The sequence below is a fragment of the Mastigoproctus giganteus genome, chromosome 11 (genome assembly GCF_048544385.1).
Source record: "Mastigoproctus giganteus isolate SK-2022 chromosome 11, ASM4854438v1, whole genome shotgun sequence".
NCBI lineage: Eukaryota > Metazoa > Arthropoda > Arachnida > Uropygi > Thelyphonidae > Mastigoproctus > Mastigoproctus giganteus.
Genome location: NC_143585.1, coordinates 100,470,329 through 100,489,078, shown reverse-complemented (window position 1 = coordinate 100,489,078; position 18,750 = coordinate 100,470,329). Strand labels below are relative to the sequence as shown.

General features: G+C 35.4%; 1 protein-coding gene across 1 annotated transcript in view; it reads right to left on the bottom strand.

Moving 5' to 3' along the window:
• LOC150078292 (DALR anticodon-binding domain-containing protein 3-like) overlaps positions 1-18,750 on the bottom strand; it is a 325,092-nt gene that overhangs the window by 51,264 nt on the left and 255,078 nt on the right. Inside the window, exon 16 of the mRNA XM_090385185.1 lies at positions 6,366-6,424. Within this exon, the coding sequence (XP_090241311.1) occupies positions 6,366-6,424 (59 nt within the window). The remainder of the gene's footprint in view (positions 1-6,365; positions 6,425-18,750) is intronic.

Here is an 18,750-nt window from a genome sequence, read left to right as displayed (position 1 = left end):
CAATAGCTTTGGCCAGAGACCAGAATGCTCGGCTACCATTAGGGCAAGAAGCAAGTTTTCTACTCTTAGCCTGTTCAAACTCTAGTTTGGACTGATTAATAACTGCTTTACAACTGTTGCGAGCTTTGGTGTAGGCGGAAAATGAAACTGAAGAATTAGAAACAAGCCAATTACGATATGCAACATTCTTCTCTTGGACAGCCTTAGCACATTTATTGGAAAACCAAGGTTTAGATAAAGGACGAGATTTTAAAGTGGAGTGTGGGATAAGGGATTCCATTCCTGCAAGAATAATTTCACTGACACGATCTGAGCAAACGTTGACATCAGAAGTTTTGAAACAGTAATCCGACCAAGGAAAAGAAGAAAAGAAGTCTCGCAGGTCATCCCATTTTGCATTCTTGTAATGCCAAACAACACGTGGTTGTGAATAGCCATGAGATAAAGGTTCCATTGGAGAAGAGACAATCACCAAGTTGTGATCTGAAGTGCCTAAAGGACCTCTCACTTCGACCGTGTACTTAGAAGGGTTGTTTGTGAGAAAAAGATCAAGCGTATTGGCTGTATGATTAGGATTGTCCGGTATTCTTGTAGGTAAATGAACAATCTGTGCTAGGTCATTAATAATTGCAAAAGCCTCAGCATCTCGACCTCCTGGGTCGGTGTGACTAGAAAACGGAAGCCAGCTGGAGTTGTGAACGTTAAAATCACCAAGGAAAATTACTTCACTGTTAGGAAAGTTGGACTGGAGAAAGTCAAGTTGCAAAGAGAGGAAGTCAAAGAGCTCCAAGTGATTAGTGGAGTTGGGAGAATGGTAGAGACAACAGATGAATTTGACACAATGAGGTAGAGAGATTTTAAGCCAGAGAAGATCAAAGAGAGGAGATTCCAAATTGCCAAGTCTCTGACAGGGAATATCAGAACAGACATATGCACAAGTACCACCTTTGAGGCGAAAGGAATCATACAGCGAATAATTTGGGCATCTGAGATGAGCAGTAGTTGAATCAACCAAAAACTGAGATTCTGTCAGAAAAAGTACATGGGGTTTGGCAGACTGCAAGTGGAAATGGACATCGTTGAGATTAGAATTGAGAAGTCCTTGGGAGGTTTAGATCTTTTCGCAGATAAGCTTGCTCTATTAGTTTGACAATTCATGGTGTATTCAATAGTAAGAAAAAGTAGGTGGGACATGCTGTATGAAGTAATGAAATTTTTGGATATGGCGTACATGTGGTAAGAATATACCCAGATCCTTGACATAACGTAGCCTCAACAATGCTCCCCGTATACACACTACTCGGACTCCCTCCAGTCACTATCTGGCAGAGTAGAGGTAGCAAGATTATACACTAGCTGATCCGGAAGCTTCCTAGAGAGTTACCAATAGGTTCAGTCCGGTGTACTAACTAGCGGCTGGCCTGGGAACACCGTTTTAGAGCTATACCCTCGAAATGTAAGGAATATTGGATCTCGCCACGACGTTCATCATAACCTCAAAAGTCATTAATCATACTGCATGATGAGAAGAGATAGGGAAGGGTTGACCGGAACTTAGCTCTAGAGACTAAACATGGGTTCCACCACTTCAAGCCTCCAATAAGCAAAGTGGTGGTATTTCACCGGTTGATGAGAGTCATCTACCACCTAGTACTGCCTGGTAACATAGAGGGGCGGCATTCCTCCATGTGGTGTGGGCGCCACACCTCGACCCCTGCTTACGTTGGTTCACACCTGGGTGGTCACCCACCATGTACTTGTGCATGGAGGTTATACCCAGGATTACTAACAGTCCCACCATCGTGAAGGTGCAAGCAGAGGATTTGGCTGTCACAGACCGTCCGGACTTCGCCGAAATTGGGTCCACTTGACTTGAGTGTCATCCGAATATCAGTTCCATCAGTGATTTAGACTCCCAGGTAGCAAGTACAGCTTGTCTGGCATATCTGAGAGAATGTCTGTGACAACCTCAAGGACCAAATCCGAATACAAAGAAGAAAAATGCAAATTAGATCAGACCTTTGTGGACTGGGTGTGGGCAAGTCTTAGAAACCCAGCTGACGTTGCAGATGAACTGAACAGATACTTTGCATGTCTTTACTGAAGAAAGACCCTTCATGCTGAGGAGGCTGAGTAGTATGAAATTGGTGATTTTGAAATTACAAATGACTGTTTATTAGAAAAACTTTCGAGCAAAAACAAATTTTTGAGGGAGGCCGCCATGGAATGTATTCATCCCTTGAAGTTAATTATGAGGGCATCTTTGACTTGGGAGAGATGCCTTTGGATTGGAGAAGTGCCAACATATCTATCTCTAATACATAAAGGCAGTTCTAAGAATGAAGCTGTTAAATACAGACCAGTTAGTCTGAATTTTCTGATAGGAAAATCTTAGAAGCAATGATTAAGAGTGCAATCCAGGGACATTTAGATAGATATGGCATTCTGAATAACACACAACATGGTTTTGTTAAGGGAAAATCATGTTTAACTAACTTAAACTATTTTGACAGTTACTCATGAACTGAATGTAGGAAACAATTTCAACATAGTTTATTTAGATTTTAGCAAGGCATTTGACTCAGTCTTCTCTCATGAGAGGTTACTGTATAAGATTAGAACATGTTGGGATTACTGGGTGACTACAAGGCAGAAGGTTATGATTAATGGATATTCTTCAGATTGGTGTAAAGTCAAAAGTGGGGTCTTCCAAGGATCGGTTCTTGGACCACTGATTTTCATAAATGACAGTGACAATGGGATAGAAGGCTTGATGACAAAATTAGCAGATGACATAAAGATTGATAGAGTATCAAGCAGTGCTCCTCCAAGCTGATCTGAAAAGGCTGCAAGAATGGTCAGAAAAGTGGCAGCTATGTTTTAATATAGCAAAATGCAATGTCTTACACTTGAGGAATAGCAACCCCAAAATAAATTATACACTTGGTGGAGTTGAATTAAAAACACTAGAGGATGAAAAAGATCTTGTTGTTATAATGCAGGCAGTTATGAAGTTTTTTCTGAGCAGTGTAAACAGGAAACCAGGAAAGACCATGGTGTTTAATGATTTGTCGAACATTATCATGTAGAGATATGGAGGTCATAGTCTCACTGTATAAGGCAGTGGTTTTCAACCTTTTTTTAAAAACGGCACCCCTACTCAATTTTCTGCCTGTTAGATCCGATTCTGTGTGTGTGTGTGTGTGTGCGCACTCATATATATCTAATATTAAAAAATATATATGTTATATGATAGTTATTACAATAATATAATTATAAAAATTAAATTTCATAATACAAATTATATATATACAGTATATAATAATTTTATTCTTTAATAAAATAGAGGTACTGAGTAAACATCAATTATAGATCACCACAAAATTAAAAAGATACTGTACACCTTTTTATAATGAAATAAACATATAAATTTTAAAAAATAATACGTTTATGTAACTTAAACCCAAATTATGTGGCACCCCCTGGAATGTTGGAATGTTGTTGCATCACCCAGGTTGAAAACCACTGGTATAAGGTAATTGTAAGACCACCTTTGGAATACCATGTTCAAGTATGGAGACCTCATCTGAAAAAGACATTGAGCTTCTTGAAAGGGTCCAAAGACAGACAACTCACATGGTGAGATCACAAAAAGGTGGCCATATGATGAAAGGCTGCAATTATGTGGGCTACAGAACTTGGCAACCAGGCACCTTATAGGTGACCTGATTGAGGTTTTTAAGGCTATGAGAGTGGTTAGTAAAATGAATGAAGGTGGAATTTTCACTGTTATAGAGAATTCCAGAACTTGGGGCATAAAATCCAAAGGTCAACTGGATGGTTACATATATGAGGAGAAAAGCAAATAATTTGTATTTTCTTATCTACTTGTCAACCATTTCAGCAAAAGCCTATGGCCTCCTTGCACTATATAGCTATTACTATATTAGAGGACGTTGAGCTTACAATGAAAAAAAAAGTTTGTACAAAACATGCAATTTCTGAACAGTTGCAGAGCTGTGTGTGTGTGTGTTTGAATATTCAAATATAGCTATGGAGTTTTAAATGGTAAAAAATAAATAAGTAAACATACCTAGTGTGAATAATCATTTTACTGGGTATGTGTTTGATTATTATTTTTTATTGAAAACACCATGGCCATTATTTAAAATTCAACAGCCTCTGGAATTTGGAAACATTTATATAAATTTTTTTTGTTATTTTCATGTCCAAAAAGCATGGCTCACATGTAATGAAATACACTGCATTGATAAAGAACACTAAGTACACAGAAAATGGTCTTTCATTACACATGCATAGAGTATGCATGCTGAAAGCTGCTCCTGCACATTCATTAACTTCTTGAGTAGTTCTTTGAAAAATCTGAGTGTGGTTTTTCTGCATAATGCTCAGAGATATGGGGCAGTAACCCAAGTCAGTGTTCAAATGTCTTCTACTTGTATATGGCATTCAAGACCAAGGCCTTCAGAATGTCATGAAGCTCCAGTATCTGCCATGCATCATCTTACTACCTATCATGTTCATATTTAGTAAGCTTATTTCACTGATGCCTCTATGCTACCACACTGTACTCTATAAATTCCTGATTATTTAAATAAAATGTGCTTATTTGTTGTGGTTTAATACTTTTGATAGTGTATAATGGATGAAACAAAAGATATTTAAAAATTTAGGTGCTGAAACACAAAAAAATATATATATGAGATCTGTTCAAGAAGTATTTGAAACAAATGCCATGGGCAAAACAAAATTTCTCACTGATGTCTATATTTCTTCAAACTAATAGAAATGTTCAAAAATTCTTACATGGATAGTATTATTGCCAAACACTATTTGAAATATTCCATGTTATTTTCTAAATTTTCATAAAAAAATTAATTCACACATTCGGAACACTGACAAAATGAACTGCAATAAAAGACACAATCTCAGAGCAACTGCATACTACAGAATATATCACAGGGCTGCAGACCTGCCCAAATACATTTTAGTAAAACTGCACATATCTGCCCTGTATCATAAATTATAAATACATTCCCTGCCTCAGATGTATATGTTGAAGGGCTTTGAGACTTTCAGGTATCTTCAGACAAAGCATGCCTCACCTATGTGATTGCAGAATGTAAAAATAAAATGGATATGTGCGCTAATGAGCTTATATTGATTAAACTGCATAGATTTGCAATTTCAAGATATCTGGGATAAATGAGCACTTAAGAAAATTTATGAAATGAATAATGATTTGTTTATTTTATGTTGTGGTGTGTTCTTGTTCTGGGCCTTCTTGTTACTTGCAATTTAACAAATGGCAAAGAGTTATAAGCTTCTATCATACTATTACAGGCTTCTTCTGAGGAGTACAAGTGATCATAAACATGAAAATGGCTATTTTCTGTGTTAAAATGAATGGTGGTTTGAAACAGGCCTGACTGGTCATGCAACTCGATGTTTGGGACACATGTGTTCATGGATGTAGACTGATGTTGGCCTGGCTGGCTGCTATTGCTGTTATATTACTATCTCAGCACTTTTTGTAGACTTCTTACAAATAGGCTATAAAAAAGTGCACTAAAGGTCAATAATCAAACCTATATCAAAGCAAAAGAAAATGAAAGAAAAATAAGAAAGGACATTTCCGGGCAATAGGACAGTAACTGGATGGATATATACATTTCCAGAATTAAAAAAATGGTGGCATAAAATCATATTCAGTTCTGAGTAATGACTTTAAAAATAACAAAAACACCATTAGGATAAAACCATTCTTATGATTATCCTGGTTTTTTTGGGGGGTTTTTATTCTGTTTTGTTTTTTTTTTTTTGTTTTTTTTTGATAAAAAAAAAATGTAGCATTGAGAATAATGTTTTTAGAATAACAGAAGGGAAAAGTTTGAAACATTCTAATATAAAACCATGGCATAGATAGGGACAAAATTATAGCACTGAGAAGAAATTTTTATTCTAATGGAGTTATAAATTAGAATATATCATAAAAGTTTTCATGTCTATAAGAATAACTTCATTGTTAAATTTAGAGAAAGTGTTGGGATTTGTATGGTTGAAAGAGTAGTCTGCCTCTTCCCCCAGCTGACAAACAGATATCAACTTAACATTGTCACTGTCTGCAAAATTCTCACTAGGATATTTTACATCCTAAATTCTTACTTAGAATTCTATATATATTTCAGCATCGAGATAATCTGATAAACTTATATTTAAAAGTCAGAAATATGCCACAACCTTGACAATTTGCTGTTAGTATTAGCGGAAAATTAAGCAAGCAAGCTTATAGAGCATTAGCAAAAAATATATATACTAATCTTAATAATAATACATATTATTACCTCAAGTTTCAACAGGTGAAAGTCCACATCATCAATGTCAGGAAGGGATGGGTAAATACCTAAAACATCAAAATGTTTAAATTAATATACATTTAAAAATAAAATTTCTAAAAATAAAGTCATGTCCTGGATTTAGGGAAGCTATACAAAAAGTTGTTATTTTCATGCACTCATGGTAAAAATTAACTGATAGATAAATCTTATTTGGTAAGCACACTATGGAGATGATGCAAATAAGAATTGTAAAAAAAAAATAAAGTTCCAAAAGCAACCAGGAGTAACACATACAGTCAGTCACCAATCACAAATGAAAACTAGGCACTGATATAAAAGAGTTGCTCTTATGACTTTCATAATCCTTTGTGAGTGACAAGTTTTAGATTTTTTGCAGATTTTCCACATAAATATTTATGTGCAAAATATTTTTAAATGCAGCATACTGCCAACACTTCTTTAGAGAGGGTGCTGGAAGTATTTCCCACCACTGTTTTTACTTGTAACGTGTTTGATTTTATTATTAAATACTTTCTCTGTTTCAACCCAAATTAATTACACATAAGCTGTGATCACTGTTTTTAAATTGTCTTAATAAACTTCTCATTTGGCTACACCCCAAAAAGAAGTCAGGTAGTGTAATGCCAGACAAACATGGAGGCCAAAGTCCTTTTGAAATGATACAGTGTGCAAAGACTTCATCAAATGACGTGCTGTGGCACCAGCTTGTTGGGAGATTGTATTCATAATTCATTTTCATTCAGCTGCACAATAAATGGATACAATATTTCTGAATAGTAATGTTCTGAAGTGGTTATTGCCTCAAAAAAAGATAGGACTAATGATACAGTGCCAAATGCCAACTTTTGTGAATGTAATGGTATGTCATGCATAAATTTCGTGAGGCAATTTTGAACACCACAGCTGCATGTTTTGCAAGTTTATGTAGTTGGAGAGGTGGAACCAAGGCTCATATGAAAATTTCCTCTCCGTGTTATGCAATACAATTTTAAAACGATGCACAGTAAGTAAGTAAGCTTTTTATGATGATCCACAGCTTTGAATTCCAGTTGAGTTGGTTGTCTCTTTGAAAGGAAATGACTTCAATTCTTTCTTAACAGTTTTTTGAGCCATTATAGCTGAGGCAAGTGTATGTTTTGCTAATTTTCTTGTGATTGTGCAAGGCTTTATAATATTCAATTGGTAGTGTCATCCAGCATATCATCTTAAAACAGACATCTTTTCACTACTGTAAATATCATGCAAACAACTGTTTTCACAATTTTTTTTCATTAAATCTTGAATGGTGTTGTGATGAATTAATCTATTACTCTGTGTATCCCCATATGGGGATACACAGAGTAATAGATTAACTAGAGCCACAGTAAGAGGTGAAAGTGATTCTTGCATTGCATCTAGAAACTATTCCTGGAACTTTTGCTTAACTGCTTCCAAGTATTTATCACTATTCTAATGTAAATATTCTGGAATAAAACATGTACACGATTCACTTTTATGTGGGTGCAGACTGGCTGATGTTAGTTTACAAATATGCTAATTATTATAATAGTAATTATGCTAATCAGGAATTTATTGTACTGCTGTTAGTGCTTTAAAATTGCAATATGCCAATCATTATTATTATTATTATTATTATTATTATTAGCCATATGGTGCAAGGAAGCCTGAGGCTTATGCTGCACCAGCCAAAAAAAAAAATTTTCTGAATTACCCCAAGAGAGAGAGAGAGAAAAGGGAATCACCAAGAAAAAGAAGAATCATGATATCCAGCTCAGGACCCTGAATTGTGCCAAGCACATACTCACCAGATGTGAGCCCCTGGGGTTAAGTCACTGTTATTAAATTAAACTACAATGAATACAGAAAACACAAGATTTAATTGAAAAAAATATAAAAGCGAATATATTAATATTTTTTAGTAAGCAGGGTTATTATGAAGTAGCTTAACAACTTTAGACATTTATAAGCACCATAATTTTTAATGGAAGATCAATAGTTTACAAATATTGGTTGAAATTTTGCTATTCTGGCACTCTGATAGATTAATATTAAGATATATTAAAGGTATTCAGGCTATCAAAATTTGACCAGTAATGCAATTAAATTCCACTAAACTAAATATACACACACACACACATATATGCAGTGCTTTTTTTGGGACGGTACGGCGTACCGGCACCTTTATTAACAGTGACGCGTGACATTTGGATGCAATGCACTTCGAAATTTGTAATATTCCGTAAATATTTTTCTCATGTTTATCTACTATTCAAATAAGCTTAAAATTATTTAACTAAATTTGCATTTTTTACTGTCTATTTTTAAGATATTTTCTATATAAAACTGTATAACCATTTTCATAATTCTAAATTACTCAGCCGGATCTCTGTTTAATTATTTTGAATTCCCCTCGGAAGTTACATTTAAAATACTTTCCGTTGAGCGAAGTAATTTTCATATAGCAAACGGATTAGGTGAGAATTAACTCGGTACGCACTGTTCGCATTTCTGGCAATTTAGGCAATTAGTGCTGCTACGTGGATTAAGAGAGCTAAAGCATTCTACAACTTAATGGTACCCGGTAAAACTTATCCAACCACCTGTCCCACATATGGAGGAGTCGCGCTAGCAAGAGTGAGCAGATCAAGGTGTATTCCCGATGGGCTCTGGTCCACCTTCTACTGCAGTGGTGTCCAACCTTTTCCCATAGAGGGGCCATATTCAAAAAAATTCAAAGTTAGTGTGTTCTTTAGTGTGTTACATTTTCCATATCTAGTTGCATGTAAAAGTAAAATTGAAAATATTCAAAAATTTTATTAAGTACAATACACAATTACATTTACTGAACAAAACATTTAATGAGAAAATGTTTTTGATAATTAACAAAATTTAAAATGCTGTTTTAGTTCACTTTCCTCGCGGACCATAGGACTGGACACCTTTGTGAATCAATCATAAGCACCCCATTCGAGAATTAGAAAAGTGATTTTCTTTTACCCTGACAAATAATCATCTGTTGTTTCGTGGAAGTGCATTATCCATATTTTTCCGTAAATTTTCCTTATCTCTGTTTACTGGGTCACAGTACCTGAATATCCGAATGACACCGATATTTTGGACAGTTTCAAAAAAAAAGAAAACAAAAAATTCAAATTTAAGAACCAGTGACAATACCAATGATGAGAGAAGGAAAACGAGGACAACGAAGGTATCAATCCTTCTAAACATGAATTGTTGGCATTTAGTGAAAGTGAAGTTAGAAAATTGTCAATTAGATTACAGTTAAATGAAAGATATGCAATTCGTGGATTTCGGGGATACCTAATTGATAAGAAGGTTTCAGAAGAATTTAAGCATTTGATGAACACTCTGAGTACGATACCAATTTCATTGAGTGAATGTGAACAAGGATTTTCACAAATGAATCTGATCGCCAGCCCAACCAGCGCTTCGTTGATGACAAAAACAGTTTCTTCACTACTGTTTCTTAAAATTGTAAGGCAAACTGCTGATCCACTTCAATTCAGCAAAATATGTCGATTCGTGGCTGCTTCAGAAACGTCATTCAGCAACCAACACACAAAAGGAAGAAAAGAAGTCAGCACAGGACAGGGGTCGGCAACCTGCAGCTCGCGAGCCGCATGCAGCTCTTTTAACATGTAACTGCGGCTCTTTAACTTTACAGCTCACATGAAGCACAATTTTAAATGGAGTTAGAGGACTTAAAAATCAAGGACATGTGGAGTGCAAGACTAAAATGCCTTAAAACTGAAATTGAGGATTTGGAGAGGCAAAAGGCCGGATCCATATATAAATTTGAAAATATTTGCATTTGGACTTCTCTCAGTTTTTGGTTTGACGTATTTCTGCAAGCAAATATTTTTGAACATGAACTATGTTAAAAATAAATCAAGAAACCGTCATCTTGAACAATGCGAGCATGTTTAATTACGAATACTCACATGATGTTGAGAGACACTTGCTGAAGAAGTTCATCAGCAAAAGTTACATTAATTTGTACCTAATTGGATGTTTGTTACGTTTTTTCAGTATTAATAAATAATATTTCAAAAAATATATTTTTTTTTTTAATAAACACCTTCCCACTCTATTCCAACTATTAAAAAAACTCTCGCCCCACCTCCCAGCTTGAGCTGAGGTTCGGATTCTCTCTTCTCTTTTTTTTTTTTTTTTTTTTTAATTAGATCAAAAATGGCTCTTCACTCAAAAAAAGGTTGCCAACCCCTGGCATAAGGTGTCAGATAAGAACCTAATAAAAATTTGGAATATTCTACAAAAACTTTATTATGAAATTATTTTTACTTATGTTATTATTTTTTACTCATTTTACTCACATTTTACTTATTTTTTTTATATACTTGAATAATAAATTTATGATTAATAAACTGTGTTAATATACTTAATTTGTTGTTCTTATTCTAAAAACATTACTACTAAAGTAACAATATCAGGAAAATAAATTTTCAGGGTACTTTTCACATCCTTTTAATTTTCAATTTTTCCTGATAGCAAAGAATGAGTATCGGCACCTATTTTTTTTTTTTTTTACAAAAAAAAAGCACTGTATATATATAAACAAAAATATTATACATATTCATTATTATTTATTTGTTTTGTCTAAGTATCATGTACTCTATTTAAAGGCAGTTGTATAGCAATTTTTGCTGATGGGAGGCAAATTTTGGTAGACATTCCTGCTCTTGGACTCCTAATAGCTCAAAATGGTGAAATATTCAGAAGGGAAGTCAAAAGTATATGATCAAAAGACCATGAAGTTTGTACTCAAATCATCTAGAAGAATAAATTCTAATTTCTGCTACCAACAGCCCTGGACATTGTAACTATGCTAATCAGGAATTTATTGTACTGCTGTAAGTGCTTTAAAATTGTAATATGCCAGTCATTAAATCACTGTTATTAAATTAAACTGCAGTGAATACAGATAACACACAAGCTTTAATTTAAAAAAATATAATCACTATCTAATATATTCTTTAGTATGCAGGGTTATTATGAAGTAGCTTAATAACTTTAAGCATTTTTAAGCACCATAATTTTTGAGGAAGGACAAATACATCAAATTAAAGAGGAACACTTAAAGTTTTGATGAGCTACGGATTTTTGATATGAGCAGTTATTCAACAAACATCCTGCCAAAATGAGAGTTTATAAGTAGGATGGATGCTCTTGAAGGAATTAAAATGAGGCCCATAAAGCTCTCAGTTGCTCATACCAACACCAGAGCACTCACTTGTGCATCAGGCAACACAGCAGCAATCCCCAAGGCAGAATGCACTAGTCCCACAGGAGGTAGTTATTGTCGGTGACTCTATTAATCAGGGAAACAAGAAATATGTTGTGTAATAAGGATAGGTGGAATAGAACCAGGATATGTCTGCCATGAGCAAAAGTAGATGACGTTGTGATGATATCTTTTAAGGTCACAAAAGGTGATATCATTGTACACATTGGCATTAATGATATTAAGAATAGGAGATCTGAGGACTTACTTAACAAGTACAGGGCAATGTTGGGAAAAAGTCACAAATTATGATTGAATTTGAAATTGTCTGCAATCCTGCTCAGACAATAGGATACATGTTGAGAGCCTTGTCAATCAATTCGGCCCTGGAGCAAATGTGCAAGGCCTGTGGGGAAGAATTTTTCTCTGCATGGTCTGAGCTTTTTAACAGGGGAGACTATTTTTGATGAGATACACTTAAATAGAAGGGGTGCAAGAATATTTGCTGATGCTATCGAGGCAATGGTAGGTGGGTCAGAAAACTGCTAGCTTGGGGAGATACACAGAGTAATAGATTAACTAGAGCCACAGGAAGAGGTGAAAGTGATTCTTGCACTGTTTTTATTGAAACATACAGTACCCTGGAAAGTGAGTTGTTCGAGATTTCAAGCCCTGCTGTGGGTCATCATGGAACAAGTAATACATGGACTCTGTTAGAGTAACCAAGAGTAAGAACATGTGCATGTTTACTGGCAGGTACATTAATGCTAGGAGCATTGTAAATAAAGTGGATGAATTTGAAGTACTGACTAAGTCATCAAATACAGACATTGTCAGTGTAGTGGAGGCATGGCATAACTCACACATAAGCGATGCCAAATTTAAATATGGGGGAGTACAGTGCATACAAAAAGGACAGACAGGACAAAAAAGTTGCTCTTAATTAAGAAGCATATTAAATCTAAGGCAGTGCATCCAGCCAACATGGCTGACAAGTGTAATGTTGAGTCAGTTTGGCGTGATATAAGCACTAGGAAAACAAAACTGAGTCTGAGAGTGTTATAAGCCTAATGATTGGTATACCAAACACCTATTCAGAGAAATAGAGTGGGCCGGTAAATCAGAATGTCTTATAATGATGGGGAATTTTAACATTCCAGATGTTGACTGGAATTTGTGGGATGGTCACTCACACACTAGCAAGACTTTTGTAGATTTATTGGATGGCTGTTTTCTACAGCAGCACATTAGGCAACAACACAATACTCTTGATGTGGTTATCAACAGTGATTCTTCATGCTAAAGAAATCTGCAGGTAAAGTATCACTGTGTGGCAGCAAACAGTGTACTAATGTGAAATTTAATTAAAGACATAACTGCTGTCAAGAGTAGAGGTAAAGCTTTTGAAAAACTTTTGCTTTTGTGAGGAGTGACTATAGTGATTTCAGACAGTTTTTATATTCTGTGAAGTGGGACCAACTGATGATGTCCCAACAGCAAATTCTAATTAAAAGCATTCATAGACGCTTTTAGGCTTTTCATACCAACAAAGAAATACAGTTCAAGAGTTAGACCTAAATGGATGTCATATGAACTACTGAGACAAGTGACAGAGAACTAGAATGCATGAGATGCATAAAAATTATCAAGTGATACAGAAGCCTATGGTATATATAAAATATGTCTGCAATCAAGTCACAAAGGAAATTGTGCAAGCTAAGGCAGATTATGAGAACTCCTGGCAAAGAATAGCAGTAAAGATATGATTAAATTCCTTACTTCTACTGTTAATGTAAGCAGAGGTCTTTTAGCATTAGAACATGATGCAAGAAAGCAAGGTTATATAGCATCAGCAAAAAAAAAAAAAAAATGCCCTCTTCTCATTTCACCCATTCACTCACTCCAAATGTGTTTGTCTAGTTCTGCCTTTAATCTGTTTAAGCTATCAACTTCTACAACAATAGACGGAAGTTTGTTCCAGCAATGAACCACCCGCTGTTGATTGTTGGAAAACACTTCCATCTGTTGTTGTAGAAATTAATAGCTTAAACAGATTCAAGGCAGAACTAGACAAACATTTGGAGCGAGTGAAATGAGAAGAGGGTGTGTGTTTTTTTTTTTTTTTTGGATGATGCTATATAAGCTTGCTTTCTTGCATCATGTGCCCTTGCTAATGCTAAAAGACCTCTGCTTATATTAACAGTAGAAGGAAGGAATTTAATCACATTGGCCACTTAATGGTAATGGGTTAAATGATGATGACCCTGCTCCGATTGCTAAGAAATTGAATAGATATTCTGCATCTACATTCACACATGGGAAATTCTTTAGGGGGAGTATTCCAGAAGTTCATCAAACTTTAATGGGGAGCTAAATGATATTATGTTAACTGAAAGGAAAGTGGAAGAGAAACTGTTGAAGCTAAATATAAAAAAGGTGCTTGGGATAGATGGAATCTATCCAATTATATTAAGGAAGGCAGCAAAAGAGGTAAGCAAACCCTTAGCCATAATTGAGAGTATGCTTGGATTCAGGGTAGATCCCTGTGAATTGGAGATGTGTGAATGTATCCCCAATTCACAAAGGGAATCAAAAGGTAACATGAGTAATTACAGACTTATTAGTTTAATGTCTGTTCCAGGGAAATGGGGTCACTGGTTAAAGAAGTAATGCAGAACGATCTAGACAGGAATGTAATTATACTACAGTCACAGCATGGATTTGTTAAGGGGCAGTCTTGTCTAACCAATCTGATTGGATACTATGATACAGTGACTGAGGAACTGAATGCAAAAAATAATTTTGATATCATATACTTGGATTTCAGGAAGGCTTTTGATACTGCTGCACATAAAAGACTGCTGTACAAACTGGAGCAATGTGGCATTAAAGACAAGTTACTTCTATGGATAAAGGGATGGTTGAGTGGGAGACGGCAGAGAGTGGTAATAAATGGACACTGCTCTACGTGGACTAATGTTTTTAGTGGAGTCTCCCAGAGTTCAGTGTTGGGCCCATTGTTGTTTTCGATATTTATTAATGAAGGTATATCAGGCTTAGTGTCTAAGTTTGCAGATGATACAAATGTTGACAGGATGGTTAATGACAGTGATTAGTTTGAGCTACTGCAACAAGATCTAGGAAATTTAGATCGATCCTTGGTAATGGAGGTCAATAGACATCTTTAATGAAACCCCAAAGATAGAAATTCACTGGTGTCAAGTCTGGAGATCATAGAGTTAAATGAATGGGACCAAAATGACCAATTCATCTTCCTTGGAAGTGCTAATTGGGTATGCTGTCACTTCTCGATGATAATAAGGTAGAACACCATCTTGTTGGAAGAACAAACAGAAAGCGCTTCACAATAAGGAACAGCTCAATATTATCTTTCTTGATATATCTGCAGCTTTTGACAATATCTCTATAATGGCTCTGTAACAAATTCTATCTTACTACTTCAAACTTCAAAATATAAGGCACTCTCCTGAAGATTTTATGTAACGTGCTGAAGAAAAGATGCCTCATTATCTCTCTCAAGACGATTTTATTGCTCATTACTCCATTTCGTAGGGAGGGGGGTTCTCCTCAATATTATTTGCTGCAGCTCTTGAACCCTTTTTTGCATCCCATAAAGATAACTTTATAACATATGCTTTGTCAGATCTAAAGATAAACAACAAGTTAAGAAAACAAATCAAAAAGCTAATAACACAATAAATGAACTGGAGTATTATCTCAACTGTATATGACTACAATTAAACCCAAGCAAATCTGCCCAGGTGACAATTATAAAGAAAAAGAGCAGGAACAATTTCTCTATGCTGGTAAGCAGTGCAAAGTACGAAAGGTTAAATCGCACGTTGACCTTGGCCTAAAATGGAATGAGGGACTAATGTTCTCTGAGCATTTTGATTACATCAAAGCAAAAATATATGCAGCACTCTGGACTGTCAAACAAGAGTTAATTGGCATTAGAAACCAGACCTTGTAAAAAAAAAAAAAAAGTATATCCTGAAATGTATACTTCCTATCCCACTGTATGCTTCACAGATTTGACCCTCTGCCCCACCAAGCAACCTGAAAGCTTTTCTCAGCATTGAATACTGGCTCTTGAGATGGCTGAACAGGATCTCAAATCACCCATTTACTATCTCTAGAGCCATCCTACTTTCCAATCTCAATATTCCTCCCTGGAAAAAAAACCTGTACAGCCTTGGTCACTTTTTCCCAGCAAACACAACTGAACTCTTTAAGCAACTAAGAATTGAACCAGATAAACTCTGTTATGACAATGCCTACAGGCCGCAAGTCTTTGCCGACTCGTATCATCTAGTGTAACTTTAGAGCATGGCCACTCGGATCAAAACTGCATAAATATTGAAACCCTTCATAACCATAGAATTTATATGGTTATAAAGAATATAACTCTTTATTATTATAATAAATAATATAATATAATATTATAAAGAATTATAAAGAAATATAATTCTTTATATTTAGAATTATCGTCACATAATTCTAAATGTCAACCTTAGTTGTCAAAATATGAAATATACTAATATGAAAATCATAATTTCAAATGTCAAAATGTATACAACCTTTCAGGGTGAACATCCCACGGACTATGTAACCTTTTGTTCATGGGATCTGCTTCACACATTTGAATGTAACCCACACCCTTCTAGCCAATGGCTGTCCCAGGAGTATCTCCTCTAAATAAATAAACCCATTGGGGGACATCAGCACTGATTTGTGGTATCAGAAAATTCTCAAGCACATTGAAATAAACAATCCCACTGGTCGTTTTTTCATGAAAAAAACACATTGACTTTCAGACTCACATTCTCATGGTTCAGATTTTTCTCCTTTACTAGTCTCGATTTCTGGAACTCACAGTAGTCAGTCCTTAACGCTCTAAACTGGATAACTCTTTCCAAGCAGAAAAATTATCATTTGGTGCTGCTTTGAAATTCAGCAATTCCAGCAGTAGGTGAATGCTCCACACTGCCATCTGAAACTTTAGCTCCTGGAATTTGCCTCTCCTCCTCACTGACCATAGATATCTCTCTCACAAAATTTTACAGACTGCCACTCTGGTGGTTGTTGTTGCCTACTATGCCACTCTGATTATTCCATGAAGACTACAGCCAATAATTGTGTCCTGAACCTCTCAGAGTTAATTGCCCCCGCAGCCAACTCTGATACTCACCTCATCTTTATCTACCCCTTTGATCCTCTTAGGGTCACCCTTCTACAGGTAGGGTGCCTTCTCCATTCCCCCTTCCTGTCTTCACTGTTCTTAACTGTTTTGTACTATCCACTCCATTCCTGGACTACTTTTACTGTTGCTCTTGCCACAGCATTAGTGGCCTATTAAGTGTTTCTATCTGCCATGTCCAGTCTGGCTTCCCATGCCATGGATGGATGCTGGGAGGCCCTTTCCTGATGATCATGCCTCCCAGTAACTAAATGACAAGTCCAGCAACACACTACTCACATAACCCGCCCCACCCAAAACACCAACTGGTTTTGAAAATTTGTGTAGCATCACAGTATTTAATGCAGATTTGTAAAAAACCACAGGAACTGCCTAACAAACACACTATGTCCACTATTTCAAGCTATCCAAAACATATTTAAGTAAGCACTCGCCTAGTTTTTCTGTGCCTCAAACCATGACATTGTGCACATTGACATAACACTAACATGAAATGTAGATTCATCAATGAACACAATATGCTTAAGCAGGTTGTTTTCATCATCACATCTTGCCTGCATTTCTATAGAGAAATTGGTATGTTTCCTCAAATAAAAAGACACCCTGTGCTTTTTCGGCACTGATAAAATCTGCCATTTTGTTGATGCTACTGCAGTGCCTCTGGTGGGGTAGACAGAGCTACTAATTGTTTCAAAAAAAAATTCACTATTGTGGCTATCTTTCTGTATTGCCATATACTCATTTATTTTAACTACAACACTGCTATCAGCAGCATATGAAGTTAAGCTATTTTGTAATAATAAAATATTAATTTTGTAATTAATATTCTGTATATTAATATAATTACAGGTAATCAGCTAATATATGGGAAATGGTATCCCTTTAGGATGCCACACCATTTCACTAATACAGTGGATTCCGGTTATTTGAGCAACTAAGGCCGTTTTATTTGGGACAAATCTTAAAGAACAGTACCTAATCGAGAAAATAGTCAGGGTTGTCTTTGGGACAACATGCCATTTAATCAGGGTGGGAGACTGCAGCACTCAAGATTATCCCTTGATTGTCTCCGACCGGACCACGTGAGCTTACGATTGTCTCCAGTCAGCTTACGATTGTTTCTGACTGGAGACAATCGTAAGCCCATTGTAAAGTGAAATAAGTAGGTACCGGTTAACGTGATCACTGGTTAGTAGAATCGGCCACTTTATAGAAACAAATTTCAAAAAAACCAATTCAAATCATTAAAATGCACTGCACTTTCATCGTTATCATGTGTTCGGTTATAAGAATCAATTTTGAATGCCTTTGTGATATTTTTCTAAAGCACATTTCTGGATGTCATACCATAAAACAAAACAATTTTCAATTTCTGGTTTATTGGGCTTTTCTGTTAGTTTAATCTATTATAAACAGATATTAAACTCAGTCTTATTACATTTGAGATAATACCAATAGCTGGAATTCTGTGGGGTTTTATGTTATTATGGTGAAATGTGTTTTCCCCTCACTGAAATCTTCAATCATATAAAAAACATAAATTTTCAGAATCTTCTCTTCATTCCAATTTTTTAAGCTTTGTAAACTTGTTACTCCATATCTCACTTGTGCATATTGTGTTAGTTGGAATTTGTCCATGCTGTATTCTTTGTTATTGATTGCTTATCTTTTTTATTGTTTTAAATTTTACAACCTCAAAAAAAAAATGTCAGTGAACAGAAATATCAATTAATATGTGCATATTACAGTATTAATTAAGGTAGTATGTAAGCGTAAATTTATTTTTATTTTACTAACCTGTGGAAAAAATTATTCTGATTTTCACGTATTATTTAATTTTGTTAATAATATTGTAAATTTGTGTTTTATATCTTTACTTTTATAGC